The sequence below is a fragment of the Lepidochelys olivacea genome, assembly GCF_965140295.1.
Source record: "Lepidochelys olivacea isolate rLepOli2 genome assembly, chromosome: 5".
In the NCBI taxonomy this organism is placed as follows: Eukaryota; Metazoa; Chordata; order Testudines; family Cheloniidae; genus Lepidochelys; species Lepidochelys olivacea.
Genome location: NC_140415.1, coordinates 1,363,689 through 1,389,242, shown reverse-complemented (window position 1 = coordinate 1,389,242; position 25,554 = coordinate 1,363,689). Strand labels below are relative to the sequence as shown.

Here is a 25,554-nt window from a genome sequence, read left to right as displayed (position 1 = left end):
GGAACTGAAACTTTCTTGATTAAATCACTTTCACACCCTTCAATTGCAGTAAACTGCTTGCAAAGACTCCATGAGGATTCCTTTCCCTGGGGCTTTTCTATGCAACAATTCACCCCTCACAGAAATTCTGCTCTTACCCTCTTCACCTAGGGCTTGCTCCAGAGGAACACTTTCCTGAGCAACAACAGACTCTTTCTGGGTCTCCCTTACATCCAGAATTACCTCTGGCCCATCCAGTGGATTCCTACACAATCCCCTTTCAGGCAAACTGACAGACTTCCTAGATAACAGGTTAGAAGCATTCTCCTTCCCTTTGCCACACACAAGTTCAGGAATCCTTTCCTTCTTGCTACAGGTTTCCACACCCTCAGTAGGTAAGACAATCACATCACCTTCATGCTCTTCTTGTGCCCTGGCTAGGATCTCACCCTGATTAGACAGAGTTGCTCCACCCTTTCCAACAACACACTAGCAACAGGCAAAATACAAGCACCAGAATTGTCTGGTCTCTGGGATTTTGCAGAGACACTAACTGGATGCGACCTAGTTACGGTGCCATTCTCCCGAGTAGACCCAAACTTAGGACCCTTCCCTTCCTGGGCTTTAGCTGAATCCAGAACAAACTCTGAGACAACTGCACTCCCCTCAACCGTCACAGGCTGAAAGGCCCCTTCTGTCTGCTCCACAGACAAAGAAGAGCCGGACACACTTTCTCCTTTCCCAGACACACAGCTTGGGATCTCATTCCCCTTGTCCCAGCATACAAGGCTGGTCACAGACAACTGCTTGGAGATCAGGGTAGCTCACTCCATAGGCAAGTCAATACCCCTGACAGACACAGGCACGTTTCCTTCACTGTCCCAATTCTCCACCCAGCTAACAGGTAAGGTCCAGGGACACTCATCTTCCAGGTTTCAGAATAACAGCCGTGTTAGTCTGTATTCGCAAAAGAAAAGGAGTACTTGTGGCGCCTCAGAGACTAACCAATTTATTTGAGCATAAACTTTCGTGAGCTACAGCTCACTTCATCGGATGCATACCGTGGAAACTGCAGAAGACATTATATACACAGAGACCATGAAACAATACCTCCTCCCACCCCACTCTCCTGCTGCTAATAGCTTATCTAAAGTGATCACTCTCCTTACAATGTGTATGATAATCAAGTTGGGCCATTTCCAGCACAAATCCAGGTTTTCTCACCCCCCCCCCACCCCCATACACATACAAACTCACTCTCTTGCAGGAAAACCTGGATTTGTGCTGGAAATGGCCCACCTTGATTTTCATATACATTGTAAGGAGAGTGGTCACTTTGGATGGGCTATTGCCAGCAGGAGAGTGAGTTGGGGGGGGGGGGGTCGGAGGGTGAGAAAACCTGGATTTATGCTGGAAATTGCCCAACTTGATTATCATACACGTTGTAAGGAGAGTGATCACTTTAGATAAGCTATTACCAGCAGGACAGTGGGGTGGGAGGAGGTATTGTTTCATGGTCTCTGTGTATATAATGTCTTCTGCAGTTTCCACAGTATGCATCCGATGAAGTGAGCTGTAGCTCACGAAAGCTCATGCTCAAATAAATTGGTTCGTCTCTAAGGTGCCACAAGTACTCCTTTTCTTTTTGCGAATACAGACTAACACGGCTGTTAGTCTGAAACCTTCAGGGGAAGTCTCCCATCGCCAATGCAGATGGTCCCAGTGACCCTCCCCGGCAACCCTCCCTGGGCAAATCTGCCCCACTCCCTGCTGCGTCACGTCTGGCGATTGGATTTGCCCCTGTCTTCTCAGATGCTCCACTGATGTGGGGATTAAGGCCCAGACACCTATGTCTGTTCACCTGCCCTGAGAGGAAACAGTCCCCTTCCACCCACCAGGTAACAATGCAGCAGGTAGGGGAAACTGAGGCACACACAGGCTTCACACAAATATTACAAACGATTTCCAATTTGTCACAGTCTCACTGCAAACACGGGCTGGCTGCGTCAATCACTAAAGAGTGGACATGTCTCTCCCAGGGCTCTGTCTCAGTTGGACTCGCTGGGCAGAGCTCACAGCATGAAGCAGGGGGGCTGGAGCCCCAGAGACTCAGTCTCGGAGGCGGTGAGACCACGTGGCTTACTCTGGAGGAAGAGTGAGACCCGTAGAGGGCCTGTCCCACTGACGGGCGCCTCCTAGAGACTGGTCCAAAGCTGGGGGCGTAGCACCGATCCTGTGGGACTGGGACCGCACGTCTTGAGACAAAGTTCTCCAGTCCAGACTGGGCGGGAGACACCTCCAGGGTGGACCAATGTGCATTGCACGTCCTACAATAGGTGTCTGTTAGCATTCGAAGTCTGATGCCACTGACAGTGGGCAGAGCCTGCAGAAGGACGCTGCCAGGAAGAGGTAAATAGTGGGGTGGGGGTGGGGACCCTAGGTGAACATCACAGGTCTGGTCTGGTGCATTTGGGGGAAGACACCCCAGCACCCTTCACCTAGGCAGTGATCTGACGGCAGGTTTTCTTCATGAAAATGGACTTCAGCCAGGCTTGGTTGTAAAGACCAGGGTGGATTCAGAGGCAGGCCACCCAGGTGACCTTTGGGTGAGAAACTTCGTTAGACAGGAGGAGAACTGGGTAGTTCGGTTCATGAGAACACGTCTTCTGATGTGTACGGAACTGTTTGCTCCCATCTCTCACGCTGGTTTCTGCTTGAATCGCTTGTGTTACTGTAGTTGAACTCAAGCGCTGTGTCTGGTACCGGGGAGGGAGCGAAGGGAAAGCTGGGGTACACTGCTCCTTTGGAACAGGGGATCTTGGATCTCTCGGGGGATGCAGTGACTGGGGCTGGATCACAGAGCGGAGGGGACACTTTGCAGGACCTTGGGGGCTGGGGGGATCGGTTGGCAGCCTGCAAGGCAAAGGCAGGGCTGGTACAGCCTGGTGGAGAGGACTGGAGGGCTGCCAGGCTGGGGGCAGCAGGGGGCTGGCACCGGCAGGGATAACAAGGCGACTCTCAGCCCTGGGTGCCCTGAGAGGCGTCACAGTACGTGCACCCTGTCCGGGCAAACCCCTCAATTGTCCCTGTCTGCCTGGGGTTCTAGCCTGCATCTGCCTTGCAGGGGGACGTTTCTCCCAGGGACGCGAGAGAGCCACCCTCAGTTTTCTCCCTTGCTCCCACTTCGCGTCGGCCTTTCTCCTGGCCAGGGCAGCATCAATCCCCAGCCACCTGGCTTCCGGCTGCTCTTCCCGGGTTCGCCAGGGCTGCCTCCCTGGCTCCCCCGGCACTGCAGGGTACAGCTCTCCGCCCTGGCTCTGCCGCCAGCACAGGGCCTGGCTCCGGTGGGGGGAGACTGGGGGCTGCCACAGCGATGCTCAGTGCAGCCTGGCTGTGCTCTGCCTCGGTTGCTGCCGCTTGCGGCTGCCTCTGGCTGGGACTGCAAACCAGCCGGACACCCCCCGCCCTCCGCCAGCGCCTCGCCCTCCCCAGCACAAGCCCAGCGCCCCCAGCCGCTGCTCTCCAGCCTCTGCTGGCGCACGGGCAATGGACCATTGTGACGAAGCAGGACTGTTCTTAATGTTTCCTCTGAATAGTGTGGGGGTGCCTCAGTTTCCCCTAGGCAGTTCTTAAGTATCTAGGTGGTGGGGTAAGGGTGTATGATCATTGCAGAGCCCTAGAGGGCAGGTGTGTGCAGGGGTCTGGACACAGAGAATGGCCGACACCCTGTTTCCTGGCCACTGATGGCCTGGGCCCTTCCCCCCTGCAAGGTGAGAGCTGAAGGGTTGGAGAACAAAGGAATCAGGTGACCATCTGGCCCGGGGAAAGGGACAAAGCCCAGAGGAGGAGGGGCTGGGGGGAGTTTTCAGTTTGGGGCTGGCTGGGACATGGAGTGAAGTGCAGACGTGGTTGTCTGGCTCACTGCCCCCCAAAATGGACCCAGCTGAGGGGTCCTGTTCTCTGCACCTACAAGCTCTGTGTTAGACCATGTTCCTGTTGTCTAATAAACCTTCTGTTCTACTGGCTGGCGGAGAGTCCCGTCTGATTGCGGAGTTGGGGGGCAGGACCCTCTGGCTGCCCCAGGACCCCGCCTGGGCGGACTCGCTGGGGGAAGCGCACGGAGGGGCAGAGGATGCTGAATGCTCCGAGGTCAGACCCAGGAAGGTGGAAGCTGTGTGAGCTGTGTGTCCTGAAGACAGGCTGCTCACAGAAAGGCGACTGCCCCAGAGTCCTGACTGGCTTCACGGGGAGCAGTTCCAGAGCATCGCCCGGGGACTCCGTGACAACCATCCCTTGCAGGAGTGAGGCGGGGCCTTCAGGATTCGGCCCCGCGTCGGCGACCCAGGAGCCTCTCCGGCTGCAGGCTGCTGCCCATCCTGGCAGCGTGGGGCGAGTCCAGTGAGCCCACCAGCCCCAGCCAGCCGGGGACTGACCCCAGAAAAGAGCTGGGGCTCCCCTGTTCTGGGAAGGGGGCTCAGCCACGGCATGGCTCTGTGCTGTCCTGGGAGGAGCCCCCGGCCCGGGTCCCTCTGTCGCTCACCCTCTGCTGAGAGGTGGGTGGGGGAATGATGCTCCGCGCTGCCGTGGGGCTACCCTAGGCCTTGAGCGACTGGGCTCTGCCTGGGCTGTGAGCCGCTGGGGCACGGCTTCCCTGGGTGCTGGTGAGGGCTGCGTATGGGTGCGCTGAAGGGAATGGGTGCAGGGGTCCCCCTCCCCCGACACACGGGCTCCCAAGAGAAGGTGAGACGGGAACATTTTAAGTGTTTATTGGTGAGCTTTACAGAGGTGGGGTGGGGGAAACAGCTTCCCCCCGGCTGCTGCTGCCCATCACCATTACAGCTGGGTGCCTTCCCATCAAATCTAGAGCGACAGCACGGTCCTTAGGGGGCTTCACGGAGCCTCTGGCATCCTTCCCCTTTGGGGATAAAATCGGGGTTGGGGGATGCAGTGGGGGGCGGGGGGTTCGGACGGGGAAAGCCTTGTCGAAGAGGGAGGTGTTGCAGAGTTCCTCGGAGAGGCTCTGACTCCGGATTCACCTGATCTCCAGAAGCTCATGCCACCGCCGGTCCCCTCGCCCGGGCATGCCGGGTCCCGGCTCAGGCACTGTGCCCTGGACTCTGCGGTCTGCACTGCCCCAGAGGAGCGCAGCTGCCGGGGGGCCAGAGAGCGACAATCTGGCTCTGGTGGAGCGGGGGCTTGATCCGGTGATTGCTCTGACGGTTAGGCCTGGGCAGGACCTGGGGGCCGCTGGATGGAGTGGAGCATGGGTCTGACGGGCTCATGGGAGCCCAGACCCTGGGGCGGGCGGTAGCGTGGGGGTGCATGGGTCACTGGGCTCCCAGGAGGGCAGGAGCACCGGGAGCAGAGGGGAGCAGGTCACCAGGTGCAGGGTCCTGGGTCTGGGCCCTCAGCCGCTCTCACTGGGGATCGAGGCAGGTGTAGGTCGTGTTCCCCACCAGGAAAGTGGGAGGGGCAGAGCCGTGGCCCCACTGCAAGGTGAGGGCACTCTGCTCACAGATCCAGCAGCAGGGGTCTGTGCACGACCCGCCCGACAGCCCAGGGCCCGACACCCTCCCACAAGCCAGGTAGGAGGCGGTGGAGCGCGTCACTGGGAAGAGCCTGGGCGGAGAGAGCAGAAAAGGCAGCGTCAGGACGTCTCCTGGGTCCTCCTTCATGGAGATCCCTGGGGGCAGCACCCAACCCTCCACCCCACAGGGGCTCGGACAGAGCCGCCCCACAACCCCCCCTCTCCACCACCCCGCGTGTGCCCTGCTCCCCAGCTCCGCCCCACAAACCCACGGCTCCCCCGCTCCCTCTGTCCTGCCCCCCAGCTCCACCCCGCAAACCGCCCACTCGCCCCCCATGTGCCCTGCCCCCCAGCCCCGTCCCGCAACCTTCTGCTCTCCCACCCCCCGTGTGCCCTGCCCCCCAGCTCTGCCCCGCAAATGCCCCACTCCCCTGCCCCCCGTGTGCCCTGCCCCCCAGCTCCGCCCCACAGGCGTGGACTTCGCCCGGGATGTCCCTAATATGGGGATGGTGCTCCAGACTAACAGGACTGTCCTGTCATCAGGGCCAGCGGCTCTCATTGATTGTCTCTCCGGGTACCGTAAGGAGGCAATGGTCTGTCTGGGCTGGGTTTGCTGGGTGCCTTCTCACAGATCCATGGCTTTCGATCGTAGCACGGGTCCCTCTTTATGACGCCATTTCTTATTGCTCCACACGACATATAACCCGTGTAACTCGAGTAGCTCCAGTCTCTGGAAAGAGAAGGGGCATTGCTGAGACGGCCCGGCCCGCCCTACGCTGGCTGTCAGCTCTGCCACCTGGCGCACTAAGGCCAGGTCACCATCGATTTCAAGGCCAGAGTCGCTTCACCCAGCGACAGCCGCAGCCCAGCCAGGAGCCCCTCCTTCAGCGAAAGCGACACCCACTCGTCACGGAAACCCGGGGGATGGAGACTCCGCCGCGTGCCTGGGTGAGTTGTTCCACTGGTTAATTCCCCGCCCGGTTTTCTGCCTTATTTCCTGTCTGATTTTTGTCTCTCTTCGTCTTCCAGCCACTGGGGCTTGCTCTGCTCTCGTCTGCAGCTAGATTGAGGAGCCGCCTGCCACCAGAAATCTGCTCTGTATGTGGGTGCCCTGGGCCCAGATCCACAAAGACACGCAAGTCCCAGGCCTCGGCACCCTGCGCTGCAGAAAATCCCCCCTCGGCTGCCGCTGAGCCCTGGAGGAGCCTAAAGTCACTCAGCACCTAACCTTTGGCTGTCAAGGTTTCCTGGCCCTGGCTGCTGTGGTCACAGCTGAGCTTCTGCCTTGGAATCCTGTCCCCCCTGGGCATTCACACCTCCCCTGCCTGCTGCTGCTTCTGCCGGCTCCCTTCAGCCTCTCCTGCCCCTCTGCCCCTCTCGGTGGGCTTGGCACAAGGCTCGTCTCCCTGTCCACCCTGGTCCAGTCGTGCTGCTTCTGCCCCCGGCTCTGCGGCGACTCAGCTCTGCCTCTCCATACTCAGCTTCATGGATTCCCGGGCCAGAAGGGACCACTGTGCAAATCTAGTCTGACCCCCTGCACAGCGCGGGCTAGAGACCTGCCCCTGTACGGGGAGACTTTGGCAAACCAGTAAAGTGCCTGAAACCACTATGGCTTATTGCGAAAAGCAGCCAAGTCAGCAGGCTTAGCTTAACAAAGGTGTGTGTGATGGTGGTGGTGGAGGGGGTTGGGTGCCACAGAAAGGGCAGCTTGACCCCACGTCCTTCCTGATAAGAATTGTGTTGAAGTTGCTGATACATGCATCTTAGAAGAACAGGATGTGCCCCAGGAATATCTATTGGGGCCTCAAAGCTGCAAACTCTGGAAAAACCCACACCTGGTTAATCGATAATCAGAAGGAACCTCTCGCTTCAGAAGGAGTGAAATCAGGAAGGCCACTCACAACTGGAGTTGTGGCTAGCAAGAGATGTTAAGAGTAACAAGAAGGGTTTCTACAGGTATGTTAGCAACAAGGTCATCAGGGAAAGTGTGGGCACCTTACTGAATGAGGGAGGTTTCAGAGTAACAGCCGTGTTAGTCTGTATTCGCAAAAAGAAAAGAAGGACTTGTGGCACCTTAGAGACTAACCAATTGACTTGAGCATGAGCTTTCATGAGCTACATCATCCGATGAAGTGAGCTGTAGCTCACGAAAGCTCATGCTCAAATAAATTGGTTAGTCTCTAAGGTGCCACAAGTCCTCCTTTTCTTTTTGTGAATGAGGGAGGCAACCTAGTGACAGAGGATGTGGAAAAAGCTAATGTACGCAATGCTTTTTTTCCCTCTGTCTTCACGAAAAAGGTCAGCTCCCAGACTGCTGCACTAGGCAGCACAGCATGGGGAGGAGGTGACCAGCCCTCTGTGGAGAAAGAAGTGGTTCGAGACTATTTAGAAAAGCTGGACGAGCACAAGTCCATGGGGCCGGATGTGCTGCATCCGAGAGTGCTAAAGGAGTTGGCGGCTGTGATTGCAGAGCCATTGGCCATTATCTTTGAAAACTCATGGTGATCAGGGGAGGTCCTGGACAACTGGAAAAAGGCTAATGTAGTGCCCATCTTTAAAAAAGAGAAGGAGGAGGATCCTGGGAACTACAGGCCAGTCAGCCTCCCCTCAGTCCCCAGAAAAATCATGGAGCAGGTCCTCAAGGAATCAATCCTGAAGCACTTAGAGGAGAGGAAAGTGATCAGGAACAGTCAGCATGGATTCAGAAGGCCAATGGCATTTTGGGATGTATACGTAGGGGCATTGCCAGCAGATCGAGGGACGTGATCGTTCCCCTCTATTCGACATTGGTGAGGCCTCATCTGCAGTACTGTGTCCAGTTTTGGGCCCCACACTACAAGAAGGATGTGGAAAAATTGGAAAGCGTCCAGCAGAGGGCAACAAAAATGATTAGGGGACTGGAACAGATGACTTATTAGGAGAGGCTGAGGGAACTGGAATTGTTTAGTCTGTAGAAGAGAAGAGTGAGGGAAGATTTGAGAGCAGCCTTCAACTACCTGAAAGGGGGGTTCCAAAGAGGATGGCTCTAGACTGTTCTCAGTGGATAGCTGATGACAGAACAAGGAGTCATGGTCTCAAGTTGCAGTGGGGGAGGTTTAGGTTGGATATTAGGAAAAACTTTTTCACTAGGAGGGTGGTGAAACACTGTAATGCGTTACCTAGGGAGGTGGTGGAATCTCCTTCCTTAGAAGTTTTTAAGGCCCAGCTTGACAAAGCCCTGGCGGGGATGATTTAGTTGGGGATTGGTCCTGCTTTGAGCAGGGGGTTGGTCTAGATGACCTCCTGAGGTCCCTTCCAACCCTGATAGTCTATGATTCTATGATAAGTAGACAAGAATAAAGGTATAACATAAAGTACAATAATAATAAAAATCAACTATAAATAAAAGTATATAACTGCAATGTTTTCAAATTTCATACCATGAAATGCGAATATGTTTTATTATTTTGCCTTTCAAAGTGTAGGAGTGCCATTTTGGTCGGTGGGGAGGCCGAAGAACAATGTAGAAAGCGATGGAACTTTTTAAAACTTCCTAGCTCACTCGTGAGAGTGTTTGAGACTGTTCTATCGTGGGAGTGGTTACCTCTACCACTCACCGTGCAAGACCGGCTACTTACCAGACTGGTGGTGGGGTATATGTAGGGCAGCACGCATCCGTACATAATTGTAGTAGTTTACCATTCGCGATAACTCAAATTAACTTGCGTCTGTTATTATTCACGAATCAGGAAAATTATTTTTATAGATTTTTTTTTATTGTGGCCACGATTAAGAAAAGGAAGTACGATGAAGACTACATTATGTATGGTTTCACCATCATGGAAAAAAACCAGGATCGATCATCCTCAATGCGTAGTATGCCATGCAGTTCTCAGCAATGATGACTTGAGACCTAGTTGTCTTGAGCGACGCTTGACAAAGAACCACAGCACTTTGAAAGACAAACGAAAAGAGTTTTTTGCTGCTAAACTTCAAAATTTAAAACGCATGAAGCTGGACACTACTGGAGCTTTTCACCAAGTGTCGGCCAAAGTGGTAGAAGCATCTTATGCACTCTCATTGCTCATCGCTAAAGCCAAGAAAGCGCACATAATAGGAGAAACTTTTGTGAAGCCTTGCTTGTTGAAAGCAGCTGAGATTGTGCTTGGTGCCGAAAGCAAGAAAAAAAATTTGGAAATTTCGCTTTCTGACAATTCCGTGAAATGTTGCGTCGATGACATAGCGAAAGATTTAAAACTTCAAGTTGTGGAGGCAGTGAAAGCTTCTTCTTTTTTCGCAATTCAGTGCGACGATACCACTGATGTAGCACAATGCTGACAGTTGCTCGTCTACGTTTAATTCATTAATGATGGAACTGTGAAAGAAGAACTGCTTTTTTCGAAGGAATTGACGACCACATCAAAGGCCTCTGATGTTGTTATGAAAACGGTTTCCGACTTTTTTGAAGAAAATGGACTTTCATGGGAAAAACTGGTTGGTGTATGCACAGACGGTGCGTCAGCGATGCTTGGCTCTCGCTCTGGATTTGTGACATTGGTGAAAGAAAAAAATCCAGCTGTAACCACGACTCACTGCGTCATACACATACAAGCGTTGGCTGCTAAAACTCTTCCAGATGACCTACGTGACTTATTGAATTTGGCCATCAAAGTTGTAGATTTTGTGAAGAGCAGCGCTTTAAATACGAGACTTTTTGCAGCTCTTTCCGCGGACTTGAGAGTGGATCATAAAATTGTTTTGTTTCACATGGAGATACGATGGCTTTCCAAAGGGAACATGCTTTTGAGATTATTCGAACTGAAAGACGAAGTGGAAATTTTCCTCAAGCAACAGAAAAAAGAAGAATTATATCATGCGTTTACGGACCAAACGTTTCAACTTTCACTGGCATACCTCGTGGACATTTTTGAATGTTTGAACAATCTCAATTTGAAGCTGCAAGGAAACAACGCTGCAAACATTATAGCGCACCACGATGCCATCAAAGTGTTTATGGAAAAAATCAAGCTTTGGAAACGTCAAACGCAAGCTCAGATGTCTAGCTTTTCGTCTTTTCCAACATTTTCATCACTCACTGAAAATGAAGGTTTCCAAGAACTTTGTAAAGAGGATGCGAAGAACAAAAGTGTGTTTCATCTGGACTGCCTTGCTGACAAATTCATCCGCTATTTTCCAGACAACTTTTCTGGCAACCCCTTTCATAAATTAGCACATAATCCGTTCAACGTTGATGTCGATTCATTGCCAGAAGTATTGCAAGTACAAGCACTCAGAATGAAATACGATTCAAGTGCGAAAGATATTTTTGAAAACTTACACCTGGAGGAATTTTGGATGAAATATTTCCCAATTTACCTGAAAGTTGGAGAAGAAGTGCTACGTATACTTCTTCCGTTTTTGTCAATGTACCTCTGTGAAAAAAGTTTTTCAAGTTTAGTCATAATAAAAACGAAACAGAGGAATGAACTGGACGTCGAAAACAATTTGTGTTGCGCACTTTCATCTTTCAAACCTAGGATTTCCCAACTCGTGAAGAAAATGCAGCATCATCCTTCACATTGAATTTGTTTTGTTTATGTTATTTCTTGTTTTAAATTACATTTTTGTTAAACTTTTGTGCCAAGAAAAACTATTTGTGCTTATTTTTAATTTTAAATACAAAATTTTATATCAAGTTTTTGTGTTTATTTTTAATTTTAAATCACTAATTGAATTTGTTAAAAGGGGGGTTGGATGATGGTGAAGGAGAGGTGGGGGCATGAGGGTTTCTCGAAAATTAAAAAGGGGGCGTGATGCCAAAAAGTTTGGGAACGAATGGTTTAAAAAGTTAGGAAAGAAGTCTGTGTAAAAAAAGAAGCAAAGCGAAGGGGTGACTGACCCCTCGGGCATGGCTAAGGCAGAGTACAGTGCATGGATCACTGCTCGTCTTATCTGCTAGTCTGATCTGTTTTTACAATGGAGAGCAGCGGTGGCCAACCTGGGGCTCCGGAGCCACATGCGGCTCGTCAGAGGTTAATGTGCGGCTCCTTGTCTAGGCACCGACTCCGGGGCTGGAGCTACGGGCACCAACTTTCCAGTGTGCCGGGGGGGCTCACTGCTCAACCCCTGGCTCTGCCACAGGCCCTGCCCCCACTCACCCTTTCCTACCCCCTCCCCTGAGCCTGCTGTGCCCTCGCTCCTCCCTCCCCCCAGAGCCTCCTGCACCCCAGGAAACAGCTGATGGGGAGGGAGGGGAGGTGCTGATCAGCAGGGCTGCCAGTGGGTGGGAGGCACTCGGAGTGGGGGGGAGCCGATGGGGGGCTGCTGACGTGTTACTGTGGCTCTTTGGCAATGAACGTTGGTAAATTCTGGCTCCTTCTCAGGCTCAGGCTGGCCACCCCTGATTAGGGAAAGCCACAGCTCCAGCCTGCGCTGTATTAATTTAATAAAATCCATGGACCCAAAACAAACACAGGAGCTTGTCCCTGTGTCTCAGCACAAGGGTTGCAAACATCTAAAAACAAAGATATTCGGGGGCCATTTAGGGATTTGGGCAAAAATTCGGGATTGGTCCTGCTTTGGGCAGGGGGTTGGACTAGATGACCTCCTGAGGTCCCTTCCAATCCTGATATTCTATGATTCTATGAGTCTAATAATGCAACAGAAAAATTCATTCTTAAATCTCAAAGTCCTAAGAAAATGAAAGCTTAATAGAATTTTCACACGGATTTGTTGAAAAGTGGGGAGGAAAAACAACTTCTCTCTGATCCACTGGATTACAGAATAAGGGGAATATAAATTAGCTGTTAACACGGTTCTGTGCTTTTCACTCTGGGGCATTTCTCCATGCTCTCTCTTTCTCTCTTTTTTTATTGAAACACACATGTAAAAATGTTAAATAAAGGGATGTGTCTTCACATAGGCTTGTCTTTTAAAGTGTTTATTCCTTTACAAAACTTCATATAACTTTCACTTGCTTTTGTTAAAAAGTGGGGGAAGAAGCAGCCTTCTTCTCTCTGATCCACTGACTCACAGACACTGTTTTTGCTAATGGGCTTTGCTGCAGCTTCAAATTCTCCTCACTAAAAAATGACCAATGTTAGTCTAAAACATAGGGGGGGAACTTTAAAACCTGTTTGTTACGAAGGGTTTATGGTTTTAAGCTTTATTAAAGCACCTGTGTAAAAGTGCTGCCTGGCAGGAGAGATGCTTGGGCTCTGATTTTTTAGATAAGAGTAAGGCAGTTAAAGGGGGGTACTGAGGGGAGGGGAGGGAGATGGCTCGTGTTTAAAAACCTTGGGACTACAGGATTGGTTCAGGAAAATGTAATCTATGACGCAGCTGTAAAGCAGCATCTGATTGGTCCGATCCAAAGGTGGCGATAACTAGCCTGAGGGGTTGTGAGCCTTGGGAGCTCCCTCTTTCCGCAGAACAACCCAGATATCTCTTTCTGACTCAATCATGTGCTGTCTATCTTTACCCTTTGCAAAGGGGGCTTTCTTTTCCTTTTCTTGCCCTGTTCTCTGTTTTAACCTATCGTTATATGTTTCTCTTTTATTTAATGTTTTTAAATGCTCTTTTCTTAACCTACCAGACCAGTGGGGTACAGGAGTCTGGTCCTGTTGGGATCCAGGACGTGGGCGGGCGAAGCTCGTCCACTATGAAAGGATCCCCCCCCAGCCTAAGGGGGGGATCCACAGGACCTGGAAAGCCAACTAATTACGGGGGACAACTCATGAAAAACAGGGACGGGAGTGCGGTCAAAGGGTCAAACGAAGGGAACCGGACGGGGACACCGAGCAGAGAACCCCGGACAGCACCCACCGCTCCTCAAAGGCGTCAAGGGAGTCAGTGGATGCCGCCCAGAGGAACTCTGCCCGGAGGCGTGAACGGACAGAGGATCGGAAATAGGCTCCGCAGTTGCAGGAGATTCCATCGGCCAACCTCCTCACCCTGGTTTTATAGATGGCCGCTTTAGCCAGGGCCAGGAGGAGGTTGACCAGGAGGTCCCACGACTTAGTGGGGCCACGGACAGGGAGTGCGTAGATGAGAAGGTGAGGAGAAAAGTGCAACCAAAACCTTAACAAAATATTGGTGAGGACCCGGAATAGGGGCTGCAACCTGGCGCACTCCAGATAGACGTGCGCCAGGGTTTCCCTCACGCCGCTAACCACTAGACCACCAGGGATACAGGAGTCTGGACCTATTGGGATCCAGGACGTGGGCGAGCGGAGCTCGTCCACTACAAAGGATCCCCCCCCCAGCCTAAGGGGGAGATCCACAGGGCCTTGAAAGCCAACTAGTTACGGGGGACAACTCATGAAAAACAGGGACGGGAGTGCGGTCAAAGGGTCAAACTAAGGGAACCGGACGGGGACACCGAGCAGAGAACCCCAGACAGCACCCACCGCTCCTCAAAGGCGTCAAGGGAGTCGGTGGACGCCGCCCAGAGGAACTCCGCTCGGAGGCGTGAACGGACAGAGGATCGGAAATAGGCCCCGCAGTCGCAGGAGACTCCATCGGCCAACCTCCTCACCCTGGTTTTATAGATGGCCGCTTTAGCCAGGGCCAGGAGGAGGTTGACCAGGAGGTCCCACGACTTAGTGGGGCCACGGACAGGGAGTGCGTAGATAAGGAGGTGAGGAGAAAAGTGCAACCAAAACCATAACAAAAGATTGGTGAGGAGCCGGAATAGGGGCTGCAACCTGGCGCACTCCAGATAGACGTGCGCCAGGGTTTCCCTCACGCTGCTAACCACTAGACCACCAGGGATACAGGAGTCTGGTAGAAGGGAAATACACTGGCCACTGGATGAATAGTTTTCTGTTCCCTGAGTGACCAGAGCAGGGGCTGCACTAGAGCAATCAGGAACCCGCTAGATCAATTATGGCAGGTAGATTAATCAGGACACCTGGTTTAAAAGGACCTCCCATCAGTTAGTGGAGGGGTGCAAGGAGCAGGGAGTGAGAAGGCATGCTGCTGGAGGACTGAGGAGTACAAGCGTGATCAGGCTTCAGGAGGAAGATCCTGCTGTGAGGATACAGAAGGTGCTGGGGGGAGGCCATGGGGAAGTAGCCTGGGGAATTGTAGCTGTCACGCAGCTAATCCAGGAGACATTGTAGACAGCTGCTATCCACAGGGCCCTGGGCTGGAACCCGGTGTAGAGGGCGGGCCCGGGTTCCCCCCATCCCTCCAACTCCTCATCGGACACAGGAGGAGTTGACCTGGTCTGTGAGCAACACTAGAAGGGAAGGTCTCATTTGGAAAAGGATCTGGCCTGTCCCTGACCCGCTAGGTGGATCAGCAGAGACTGTGGAGACTGGTCTCCATTTCCCCCATGCTGACCAGCGATGAGGTTAGCTGAGTGAACGGCAGGTTTGAGCCTCTAGCAGAAGCAGCCAAACTGAGGGCTGCTGTGAACATCTGAGGCGACCAAATCTGCCAAAAAGCGAGGACCCACCAAGGCAGAGGAGGAACTTTGTCACACCTTGTATTTAATATTTTAAATGCTTTTCTATTAACCTCTCTTTACTTTTTTACCATGTGCTTACTAAATACTCTTTGCTTTAGTAAATGCCCTTTTTTGGCTTGTGTGTTCTTTTTTAACCCCTCTTTATATTTTTCTCTTTTATTTAACTCTTTGTAAAGGCTCTTAAACTACCCTTATATTTAATACACCTTTTAAATTTATCTCAAAAATTTTTATTCTTTAATAACATGCCAAATTAGGCATTTAAAATCATCTCTCCTTACTAACCCTAACCAAAAGTCTATTTTCTTTAATAACCATTCTTTCCTTTTTTCCTCTTAACCGTACCAAAGCTTTCTTTTTTTAATCTTTAAGCTCTCTCACTCTATTCTTTCAACCGTTTTCTCTAAACAATCAACCAAAAGTATCAAAGCACAAGCATGCAACATTCCCCCTATTCAAACATAAAAAATAATTTAAAAAAATTCAAAATGGCTGACAGCGCCAAACTTCTACACCAACGGAAACAGGAATGTAGGGTGGGACATGAGCCCTAAAGGGGGCATGGAAACCTGTCAAAAATGCATGGTGATGAATACTATCGAGGCGTATACTACTCAGGGGGAGTGAAATGGTGTTATCCATGTTACCTTTATTGTATGACTAAAGGGCAGCCGAACCATGCTGAGCCTGTCCTGATTGAGGGGGTCGCCCTCAACTGAAAGGAGCTTGCTAAGCCAGGGGCTTGAATGCCAGAGTCCTCCCCTGTGAAAGTAAGAGGGGTGGGGACAGGTGTCCCTGCTAGGAGGTGTGGATGATACTTAAGGGTCCCAGGTACAGTTTGACCTGCCCCTCCCCACTGTTCACAGATACAGCTGAGTGCAGCGTCTTTCGTTACGTGCTCACTAGCACTGACATCACTTGTGGGGGGCAGCGTTTCTGCCCAGCCTGCTTCAGCAAGGCAGTTCCCCCCCACCAAGAGCTGACAGTCCCTGAGAGCTGGGGGAGCCTCAAGGGATGGACCTGCCGAGGTCACAGCAGAGAGGCAGGAGGCAGTGGAAGATGACAGGGTGCAGCGGAGCAGCGAGTGGCTGGCAGAGCAGCGAGCGGGTTGGCCAGAGGAACCGCGGCTGGCAGGGCAGCCAGACAGAGCAAGTGCTCAGAGGCCGGAGCAAGCCAGGTGCCTTCTCCCCCGGGTGGGAGGGGAACTCACACAGCTGCGCCTCTGAACCCTGGGTCCTCACTGACCCAGGACAACCCCTGTGAATGGGGTGTGGTGAGGGAGCAGAGGGGGGGCACAGAAAAGGAACTGTTGGTTGTAGATCTCAGGAACATGAGGTGGAAGCTCTGCCCCACGCACTCTGGGCTGGGCGTCCTGCTCACAGTTTAGGTTTATGAATCCTGCTTGTGGCATTTTCCCTAATTAATGTCAGGTGACTTTTTCCTTTCATTAAAAGTTTCTTTCCTACACTCAGACTCTGTGCTTGCGAGAGGGGAAGTATTGCCGCTTGAGGTGCCCAGGGGTGGGGGTGTAATTTTCCCAGGTCACTGGGTGGGGGCTCGAGCCAGTTCTGTGTTGTATTGTTGAAAAGGGACGCCTAGATATTGAACCCGGCCCTGGTTGCTGCTGGCTCCACTTGGCAGAAGGGTTGCAAATGGAACTAATAGGGCACATGTTAGATGGATTAAAAACTGGCTCACTGGGAGGTTGCAAAATGTCTTTGTTCCCAATGAGCGGGCCCATTTCTAGTGGGGTCTCCCAAAGATCGGTTCCTGGTCCAACACTTTAATATTATCAACAATCTAGATCATGATATAAAATCTTGGCTGGTAAATATGCAGGTGACACAAAGTTTGGTGGGGTGGTGAGTAGTGAAGAAGACAGGAGATTGTCACAGTCATCTGTATTGACTGGTTAAATGGTCACTATCCAACAAAACGTGATTTAATACAGCCAAATGCATGGCAGTGCATCTGGGAACCAAGAACACTGGTTATTTCTACAGGACATGTGTAACGTTATTGACATGAACTGTTACCGTATAGATCATTGTTGCAACCACTGTTATATATTTGCAGCAGATTTTGTACAAAGGTTGTCGTGTGAGGTGTCTATGGAAAGGTTATAATTTGCTGATTATGATTATGCTATCTGTATGGGTGTGTCATTTTTGTAGTTGAAGTTATGAATATTGGCTATGTACTTGTATCTTAATGTGTTTTCATAGAATCATGGAATATCAAGGTTGGAAGGGACCTCAGGAGGTCATCTAGTCCAACCCGCTGCTCAAAGCAGGACCAATCCCCAATTTTTGCCCCAGATCCCTAAATGGCCCCCTCAAGGATTGAACTCACAACCCTGGGTTTAGCAGGCCAATGCTCAAATCACTGAGCTATCCCTCCCCCCTCAGTAGCCTCAGTGAAGCATTTGGTCAGCTTCTTGACAAAGGACTATTCTCAGTAAGTGCCCAGTCAAGAAACACCTAACTGACAATGAACTTTGGGGGACGCCAATCCACATCTGAGCTTTCCTAGGAACGTTCAAACTAACATGTAAACAATGGTGTTGGCCTGTAAAGAACTGAGACGTGTATGGACATGTGACTCCAAACTCCATCTTGCCGCTGTGTCCGTCTATGGGCAGAGAATATAAAATGCCCTGAAAACACCTCCATCTTGTCTTCAATCCTGCTTCTTAATTCTGGAGGAACCTTACTGCAAACTGAAGCTCTGAACAAAGGACTGAAAGACCACCCCAGCTGTGGATGTTCTCTAGAGACTTGATTTGAACCGGAAGTTTATTCCATCCCTGCTACAAGCCTGACCCAAGAACTCTGCCATTACTGGATGTCATTGATTCCATTGAACCAATTCTAGCTCTCATCTCTCTCTTTTTCCTTTTATGAATAAGCCTTTAGATTTTAAATTCTAAAGGGTTGGCAACAGTGTGATTTGTGGGTAAGATCTGATTTGTATATTGACCTGGGTCTGGGGCTTGGTCCTTTGGTACCACTGGTAGTGATACTGGGCAACTGGAGTGTCTGAGGGAATTGCTTGTATAACTTGTGGTTAGCCAGTGGTCCTCTTGTCTGGCTGGTTTGGTGTGCCTTAGAGGTGGAGAAACCCCAGCCTTGGGCTGTAATTGCTCTGCTTGAAGCAATTTGTCCTGAACTGGTACTCTCAGAAGTGTCCCACCAAGGGCAGAATCGTTACAACATGAGACTTTGTCTTGGGAAGCAGCGACTCACAAAAGGACTTTGTGTGGCCTCAACGTGAGCCGTGAGTGCAAGGCTGTGGCAGAAAGGGCTAACGTGCTCCATGGGTGTATAAAAAAGGGACTTTCCAGTAGAAATAAGGAAGTGATCTTAGCCTGACCATGCTGCGTACAGAGGCGATACTAGAATACTGTGTCCAGTCCTGGTGTCCGCACCTCAAGAAGGATGTGGAAATACCAGAGAATGTTCAGAGGAGGGTCACAAAAATGATCCAGAGGATGGAAAACAGGATGTATGATCCGAGGTTTGAGGAGCCCAATCTAATCCGCTTACCAAAGACAAGGTTGAGAGGTGACGCCGTCTCAGTGTCTAGGTTCTGACACATGGAAAAGAGAGCTGACACCAAGGGACTTTTCAGGCTAGCAGACAAAGCCATAACAAGGTCCAATGGCTGGAAGTTGGAGTTGGACAAATTCAACCTTGAAATAAGATGCTGTTTCCTAGCTGTGAGGGTGATTAACCACTAGAACAGCTCACCATGGGAGGGGGGGGGGTGTCTCCATGGATTGGAGTCTTTAAATCGAGGTCAGATAGATTTCTAGAAGATACGTTTTAGTGCATCTTTGGGGAGCAGTGCTCTGGCCTGTGTGTGACGGATGTCAGGCTAGATGAACATCGTGGTCCCTTCTGGTCTACGAATAAATTACTGGTTGGGACTGTCCTCTGTGTGCCCACACTGAATGTGATCAGGTCGTGAGACCTCCCACACCTCTCCCAGACTGAAGTCCCTCATAACACAGGTTTTCTTCCCACGTCACAGACAAGAGGTTAGTGAGTATCCCATTCTGTTCTCTGGTTTGATTTGGTGTCTGTAACAGACCCCACCCGTGCACCCGCTGGGCTTTGTTAGCACATTCATCCATAGGCATGATCCTGCACTTCTGAGTTAGCAACACCTCTAAAACAGGTGATGCTGCCTTTCATGCAGAGTGCCCCCCAAAAACCTTCCTAAAGAGGCTGTAACCAGAGAGTTTAACGTCCCCGTCCTGTGACTCATCCCGCCAGGCCTCAGTGATGACAATAATACCTCATTTCTTCTCATCAGTGAGAATTTCCAATTCCTCTGGCTTGTTAGCCAGATTCCCAGCATTGGGTCAGAGACAATTAAGAAATGTCTCCTCTTCACGTTCCCTGCCAGCGCTGTTCAGTACGTTCCTGACATCTGGATTTGTGTTTTACACTCATTTGCTCTGTGGTTTTGCCCCTTGCCCTCCCAGGAACCACCTGACTTACGCTTGGGCGCTACCGATAAAGAATTTACTCAGAGGACTTGAAACTGCTTGAAACTCGTTATTTTGCAGCTTTCAAGTACATGGTGTTGCTTTAAATATTTCCCCCTGGCAAAGGGTCCACATGAGGAACTGCAGGCCCATTGGTTCCATTATGGGAAGCCACTTCTAACCCTTCCAGCGCACTTTAGTCAGTGGCTTTAGCTACAGCTACTAAAGTGCATGTTTCTTTTGGATGGTGCCACTGGTTAGCACATGGAGCATCTAGCTTAAGAAATAAATATGATACTTACTCTTCGAAGCGTGAGTTATCAACCCACTTCCACTGCCACTGTGATTCCTGATTCCGGACTAGTCCAATCCAGTACTGGACATTAGTATTTTTCAGAAAATTCTAGGAAGAAAAGAGTTACATAATGACACCCCTGCATTCAAGTGACTGCGGTGAAGAAGCAGAGAACTGCAGGGAAGGGATTAGCTGGTGGAGAAAAGGATGTTTCCATGAGCATGATCACATTGCTCCAGAAGTGGGGTTACCCAGCTAGCCAGGTGTGGGGCGGCGAACAGCATCCTCCCAGCACACCCTGCTATTGGTTATCCATCGTATTGGAGCCCACTCACCCCAGCCCACCAGAAATGAGAGGGCCTGGGTACTTTCCCTGCTGCGATCGGCTGTGCTAACTGGGCCTACGAGTTTCCCCGAAGTGTGAGCTCAGCTGTGAAAAGTGGGCAACGGTTCCTAAGATGTCACAATACCCCTAGGACAAGAAACGTGATGGGAAAAGGTGGAAAAAGGAGACAGACTGAATTAGTCCAAATAAAAAGGCCCCCTGGTGTAACTCAAGGACTGCGTTACGGCCTTGCCTGATAAACAAGAGACGTGTGGGACAAAAGTCAAGGAGCCAAAATTGGTGTGTCAGAAATTAGGTCTAATTGGTAGACAAAACAAGGAAAGCAGGGGCTGTTCTACCCACTACTCCCTTCGGCATCCTTAAAGAAAGAGACTTTGGGAGACAAATTGCCTGCTGAAGCCAGCTTCACCATCCTGGCTGCCCTTCACCCATCTTCTGGGACCATCATTTGGACCCTGAGAGATGTCCTGTCCTGACCAGACTGGACCAGAGAGAGGGACCCAGATGACACCAGCTCTGGCTGAGTCCTGAACACCATTTGGGATGTGAGACTTCATCTCTCCATCTCCCTTGGGCGTCCCTTTCCTTCCCCACCTTATTTCTTCCCTCCCCTGTCCTTCTCCTTTTGACTTCTGTCTAATAAGAGTCTGGGTAGCCAGCCAAGACTGTACATTTTGCAGCAAGGCTGTGAGCCTGTGACCAGGGAGGCAGAGGAATGCAATGCCCTAACCAGCCCAATGGTGGTACGAGTTTGTCAGGTCTCAGAGTGGCCGATCAGACCTTGTGCTGGGCCTGAGTCTCTCCAGCACTGAGGCTGCACGTGAGAGTCAGCACCAGAGAGAGAAGCTGCATTTTCTCTCTTTGCTGTTCTCTTCTCTCCCCCTTTGGGTGTTTGTCTCGTTTTGTCTTTTAGGAAACAGGACTGGACTTTAACAGCAGCGCTAGCCCATCTCAGCTAACGTCTTCTCCTCTCCCCAGAAGGACAGTTATCACCATCTTTGATACCATCTAAGACAGTGGTTGTCAGGCAGGGAAACATGTACCCCTGGGGTACACAGAGGTCTTCCAGGGGGTGCATCAATTCAGCTAGATATTTGCCTAGTTTTACAACAGGCAACAGAAAAAGCACCAGCAAAGTGAGGACAAACTAATATTTCAGACAGACACTGACTTGTTTGTACTGCACTGTATGCGATACACCAAAATGTCAGTACAATATTTATATTCCAGTGGATTTATTTTATAATTATATGGTAAAAATGAGAAAGTCGAAATTTGTCAGGACTAGTGAGCTGTGCCATGTCTGTATTTTTATGTCTGATTTTGTATTTAAGTAGTTTTTAAGTGAGGTGCAACTTGGGGGTACGCAAGATAAATCAGACTCCTGAAAGGGGCGCAGAAGTCTGGAAAGGTTGACAGCTGCTCATCTAAGAGACTGTCAAAAGGGAGACAGGTTCTTTTTAAAAACTCTCTCCAGCTGAAAGGAAAGGGAACAAGGGATGTTGTTCAAATGCAAGCCTTACATAATACTTTAATTCCAAAGGCTTTAACTGTTTTTCCCCCTTTTCTGTATCTTTAATGAAAGGTTAAGAGGCTGTTGAATGGGGTGTTTGCCGGGGCACTCAGCAGGCCGAGGTCTCTGTAGACCAAACCCTGAACGTTGTTTAAAACTGTTCAATGCTGGACAGTGACAGGGTCGTGTTAACACCTTTGACTCTTTGGGCTGGTACACTCCCTCTAAATCAATACAACAGACCTGCAGGCCCGGACCAGCCCAGCGCTCCCTGGCTAGAGCGGAGGCTGGGAACTGGCCAGTGGGAGCCACGGGGACGGCGCTTGCGGACGCGGGCAGCGCACGGAGACACACTGTCCCCTTCCCCGCAGGGGCCGCGGAGACGTGCTAGCAGCCGGCCACTTCCGGGAGCGCCGTGGGGCCACAGCAGGCAGCCTGAGCCCAGCTGTGCCGCCGGGCGGGAGCCGCCTGTAGTAAGTGCCTCCCGGCTGGAGCCTGCACCTCACACCCCCTCCCGCACCCCAACCCCCTGCCCCAGATCAGAATCCACCCCTGCACCCCAACTCCCTCCCAGACCCCGCACCCCAACCCCCTGCCCCAGATCAGAATCCCCCTCCTGCACCCCAACTCCCTCCCAGACCCCGCACCCCCTCCTGCACCCCAACCCCCTGCCCCAGATCAGAATCCCCCTGCTGCACCCCAACTCCCTCCCAGACCCCGCAACCCTCCTGCACCCCAACCCCCTGCCCCAGATCAGAATCCCCCTGCTGCACCTCAACTCCCTCCCAGAGCCCGCACCCCAACCCCCTGCCCCAGATCAGAATCCCCCTGCTGCATCTCAACTCCCTCCCAGACCCCGCACCCCCTTCCGCACCCCAACCCCCTACCCCAGATCAGAATCCCCCTCCTGCACCCCAACTCCCTCCCAGACCCTGCACCCCCTCCTGCACCCCAACCCCTGCCCCAGATCAGAATCCCCCTGCTGCACCTCAACTCCCTCCCAGACCATGCACCCCAACCCCCTGCCCCAGATCAGAATCCCCCTCCTGCACCCCAACTCCCTCCCAGACCCCACACCCCCTCCTGCACCCCAACCCCCTGCCCCAGATTAGAATCCACCCCTGCACCCCAACTCCCTCCCAGACCCTGCACCCCCTCCCGCACCCCAACCCCCTGCCCCAGATCAGAATCCCCCTCCTGCACCCCAACTCCCTCCCAGACCCTGCACCCCCTCCCACACCCCAACCCCCTGCCCCAGATCAGAATCCCCCTCCTACACCCCAACTCCCTCCCAGACCCCGCACCCCAACCCCCTGCCCCAGATCAGAATCCCCCTCCTGCACCCCAACTCCCTCCCAGACCCCGCACACCCTCCTGCACCCCAACCCCCTGCCCCAGATCAGAATCCCCCTCCTGGACCCCAACTCCCTCCCAGACCCCGCACCCCCTCCCGCACCCCAACCCCTGCCCCAGATCAGAATCCCCCTCCTGGACCTCAACTCCCTCCCAGACCCCGCACCCCAACCCCCTGCCCCAGATCAGAATCCCCCTCCTACACCCCAACTCCCTCCCAGACCCCGCACCCCCTCCTGCACCCCAACCCCCTGCCCCAGCCCCTCCTGCACCAAACTCCCTTCCAGAAAGAAGACTTGTTTACAGGGACCCCACAATATCTAATAGCCCCGGGCCCACAGGAGAGTTAATCCGGCCCTGACTAGAAGTCATGGCCTATGAAGAAAATTATGACTCAATTGGCATTAAGGGGACTTAGTGGGACAGCTCCCATGACTCGAGTACCAGCACTGAGGGATAGAGCTTGTTCCAGAAGGACAGATATGGGGACAAAGGAGGAGGTGTTTGCTGTAGGTCAGGAACGTGCACACTTGCCGCGAGGCGAAGTACGTGGCAGAACTACGGAGAGTCTCTGGGTGAGGATAACAAGGGAAAAGAACAGCAGAGATCTTATGGATGGGCGTTGTCTGTTATAGACACCAGATCAGGACGAGGAAGTGGACAAGTCATTCCACAAGCAGGTAACAGGATTAGCTAACACGCATGAGCTCGTATTAATGGGGGATTTTAACTTCCCTGGCATCTGTTGTAAGACTGTTACAACAAGCCATAACATGCAAGTTCTTAGCACGTGTAGGGGACAGTTTTCTGATTCAGGAGGAGTTGAGCAAACAACGAGGGGGTCATCCATGTTGGATCTGGTGTTGACCAACAGGGATGAACCAGTTGCGACCGTGAAGGTGGGCGGGAGCTTGGGAGGAAGTGACCATGATCTGATGGAATTCAAGACCCTAAGGAAAGGAGGACACGAGAACAGCAAAACAAGGACACTGGACTTCAGAAAGGCGGATTTCAGCGGAGTCAGCCAAATCGCAGGCAGGGTCCTGTGGAGGGGAGAGAAGGAGTCGAAGGGGGCTGGCAGTTCCTAAGAGCTGTAACACTCAGGCTATTCGGAGGCAGAGGAGAGAGAAGAGGAGCGGCAGGAGGCCAATGTGGCTACACGAGGAGCTTTCTAGCTCTCTACAAACCCATAGGGACAAATCCAGGGAACGGAGGGCGGGGCACGGCTCCAAGGGAGTGGACGTGGCAATAGTGCAAGCATGTAGGGACAAAATCAGGAAAGCCAAGGCAAGGAACGAGTTACAGCTGGCAAGGAATGTTAGAGACAACAGGAAGGGGGGTTCTTCAAATCTGTCAGACACAAAAGAACAATCCAGGACAGTGCGGGTGCGCTGCTCAGTGGAGAAGGTGAGCTGGTAACGCTCCTCCAGCCCCTGGATCATTGCCATTGCTCTTCTCTGAGCCCCTGCCTATTTGCCAACGCCCCCCCCGCCCAGCCTGGAGACACCCCCTCTTTACGCAGTGTTCCGGCCGCGCTCGCTCCGGCCGTGCATGTACCGTACCGGCATTGCCCTCGAGTCCCAGGATTTGGTGATAAGAAGCCGAGCAGAGTTCCCTTTGCAGTCTTTCTTGCTTTCTTCCCAAGTCTTCTCCTCCTTTGAGACGAACAAGCACTTTCCTCTGTACAACACCCAGTCTGCCGGGCAGCAGCCTGGAGGGAAGAGGGAGTGAGAGGCTCAGAGGCGCTCCTGGCCCTGAGTTCAGCTAACAGGCTCATGCCCTGGGCCGTACAAAGAAGGCCTGGTCCCTCCCCAGGGGCTCACACTCCCCCAGACTCCAGGCTGCCCCAGGAGCTGCTCCGAGCAGGTGGAGGGCGGGGGGGGAGGGTTCTCGAGGGTTTGGGGCAGGCTGGGAGCTGAGTCCAGGGCTCAGATACAAGTGTAACTGTTCATGGGGTTCAACATTTCCCTGGTGGGGTAAATGAGCGGCATCTCCCTGTCCTTTTGCTCTCCCCCACCCCCGGGGATTCAGCCACCGTGAGGACGTGGACACTGCTCCGTTACAGCTCTGGCCGGAGGGCTGGGCAGTGATGCGCGGACAGACTGAGCCCTTCTAGGGATCGGGCTGTTTCCCTCGTTCTGACAGAGCTCCTTGTTCCGTGTGAGCAGACGGCGACGCGCTGCCCGTGTCACCTGGCAGCCGCCTCCTCCCCGTGCCCCGCTCTGCCCGTTGGCGAGGCCCCAGGCTGTCTGCGATGGTGCGTCGTCCTCAGGGCTGGGATTCTGCCCTTGGCGAGGGTGCAGGGCCCTGGGTGTCTCCACCGCACCAGAGCCCCGGCTGGAGAGTCGCCCAGCTCGCCTGCCTGGGAGCCCGGGCCAGGACTGGCAGGGGCAGCCTCAGGGAAGCTGATCTCATTTTTTATTGCCTGGGATAGTTTCTTTGCCTGGGGTGGTTGAAGCACCAAGCGCGTCATGGGCACAAAATATGACTCAACCTGCCCCGTGTGTGGGCATTTGCTACAAGAAGTCCCAAAGGCGAACGGGCCGTTGTGTGCTGGGCCCCATGGGCTGTTTGTGCGCGTCGCCCACTTCTGAACAC

The 25,554-nt window shown here is 52.4% G+C and overlaps 1 protein-coding gene across 1 annotated transcript in view; it reads right to left on the bottom strand.

Annotated features, from left to right (window-relative positions):
• Positions 1-5,022: 5,022 nt before the first annotated feature.
• LOC311520889 (B-cell differentiation antigen CD72-like) overlaps positions 5,023-25,554 on the bottom strand; it is a gene marked incomplete at its 5' end in the record, with an annotated part of 41,778 nt that continues 21,246 nt past the window's right edge. The window contains 4 exons of the mRNA XM_084628785.1: positions 5,023-5,598; positions 6,085-6,236; positions 19,752-19,852; positions 24,519-24,667. Coding sequence (XP_084484911.1) covers positions 5,585-5,598; positions 6,085-6,236; positions 19,752-19,852; positions 24,519-24,667 — 416 coding nt within the window. The 3' untranslated portion in view covers positions 5,023-5,584. The remainder of the gene's footprint in view (positions 5,599-6,084; positions 6,237-19,751; positions 19,853-24,518; positions 24,668-25,554) is intronic.